At 41.0% G+C, this 1,563-nt stretch overlaps 1 protein-coding gene across 1 annotated transcript; it reads left to right on the forward strand.

Annotated features, from left to right (window-relative positions):
- Positions 1-237: 237 nt before the first annotated feature.
- Positions 238-606, forward strand: LOC117800647 (negative regulator of P-body association). Its single transcript, XM_034653198.1, has one exon. The coding sequence runs from the start codon at positions 355-357 to the stop codon at positions 559-561; it is 207 nt and encodes a 68-aa protein (XP_034509089.1). The 5' UTR covers positions 238-354; the 3' UTR covers positions 562-606.
- Positions 607-1,563: the final 957 nt, after the last annotated feature.

A 1,563-nucleotide genomic window follows, 5' to 3' on the forward strand; every position in this document is an offset into this window, starting at 1 on the left:
TGCAAAGTTTATCATTTAGGAGTAAACCTAAATTTCTTCTAATCTTAAAATTGCATAGATTGTATAAGACAGAACATAGATTTAATTACATTTGGGGGGACGGGAAGAGGAAAAACATTAAATATTAAATATAGGCCTCGTTTTCTTAAGACCCTCCCTGTAAAAACATTAAAATAGGGTGGGGTAGGGAGGGGAGGGCGGAGGCGGAGAGGGGATATGCGTTTCAGGATACAGGAAATACGGTAAACGCGAAACCGGGAGGAAGCTCTGTGCCTGCAAGGGACCCGCCGCCATCTCAGGTCTCGGCCTCGCAGGGCCCACCAGAGAGAACTGACGCCCAGTCCTATAATCCTTATGGGGGACCAACCTTGTGCCTCAGGGAGATCCACGCTCCCACCTGGAAATACGCGGGAAATCAGGCCTCCAAAAAAGCGCTGCCTCCTAGCTCCACGGTGGGATTATCCAGAAGGAACTCCCAACGGAGGTAGTAACCCTCTCCCCTCCGCACCTTCTCCTGCATCACCCGGCCTGAAATCGCACCCTCCTCCTCCAGAGAAGTAGTAGAATATACTTCTCTCACCCCAAACCAGGTCAGATTCTTTCATTCTCATCTTGGACATTCAGACTCTCTGCAACTTAATTACGCGATTTCCCAGATCTCTTTCCTCTTTTCTCTATTCTTTCCACGATTTCAAAATTGAAAAACAAATTAACCAACAAAAATGGGGGCATTAAATAGCTCTTTCACAAAATATGTTTGGATGAAATTATGGATATTTATTGAAATTAAGTAATTATTTTTAACAGCTGTGATAACTGTGGTTATATTTTTTAAGAAATAGATTTAAATATTTTGATATGCTTAAAAATAATTCAGTGGGGCCAAAGTGGGGGTTACAAACAAAATGTTTATGAGTTGATCATAACTGGATGATGTATACGTGGAGATTCATTATACTGTTCTCACTACTTTTGTGTATATTTGAAACTTTTCCACTAAAAAAAGTCATTGATTCAAGATCAGTAACATATGGAAAGCCTCATTCCTATGCTAACACGCCTAATTCCTGCGCTGACAGAGGGTATTCTAAAGTGAGTCTTCAGAAATGTGTGTTTCTCTGTGTGTGGCAGGAAAATTTAGTAAGTAAAAAAAAAAAAAAGAAAAGAAAAGAAAAAGAAAAAGAGAAAAAAGTCAGACTATGGTAAGTCAAACCCAAGTGTTTGTTCAGGGTATGCAGGGAGCACTCAGGATGGACGAAATAATTCTGCCTGTTAGTAATCATGACCCATCTAAAAGGAAAGGGGAACTTTGGGTGGGCCCTAAAGGGTAAGTGACCTCTGCTTGTGGAAGGGGAGAAAATGCTTTTCAGGCCTGGTGTTTCCAGGACAAAAGCCCTAAAGCAGGCGTCTTCTGTGAAAAACTTGGGTATAACAATCTTGGAGAAAGACTTGGAGGTGCAATAGAATGTTGCAGGGCCTTGAATGTTATGCTAAGAAGTATATAGTTTAATCCGAAAGTGGTGGTAACCATTGAAGATTTTCAATCAAGTGATGTATTTTAGG

Source organism: Ailuropoda melanoleuca, unplaced genomic scaffold (genome assembly GCF_002007445.2).
Source record: "Ailuropoda melanoleuca isolate Jingjing unplaced genomic scaffold, ASM200744v2 unplaced-scaffold73511, whole genome shotgun sequence".
NCBI lineage: Eukaryota > Metazoa > Chordata > Mammalia > Carnivora > Ursidae > Ailuropoda > Ailuropoda melanoleuca.

Excerpts from the sequence above, each read along its gene's own strand:
- LOC117800647 (XM_034653198.1), top strand. The coding sequence starts at position 355 with ATGGGGGACCAACCTTGTGCCTCAGGGAGATCCACGCTCCCACCTGGA.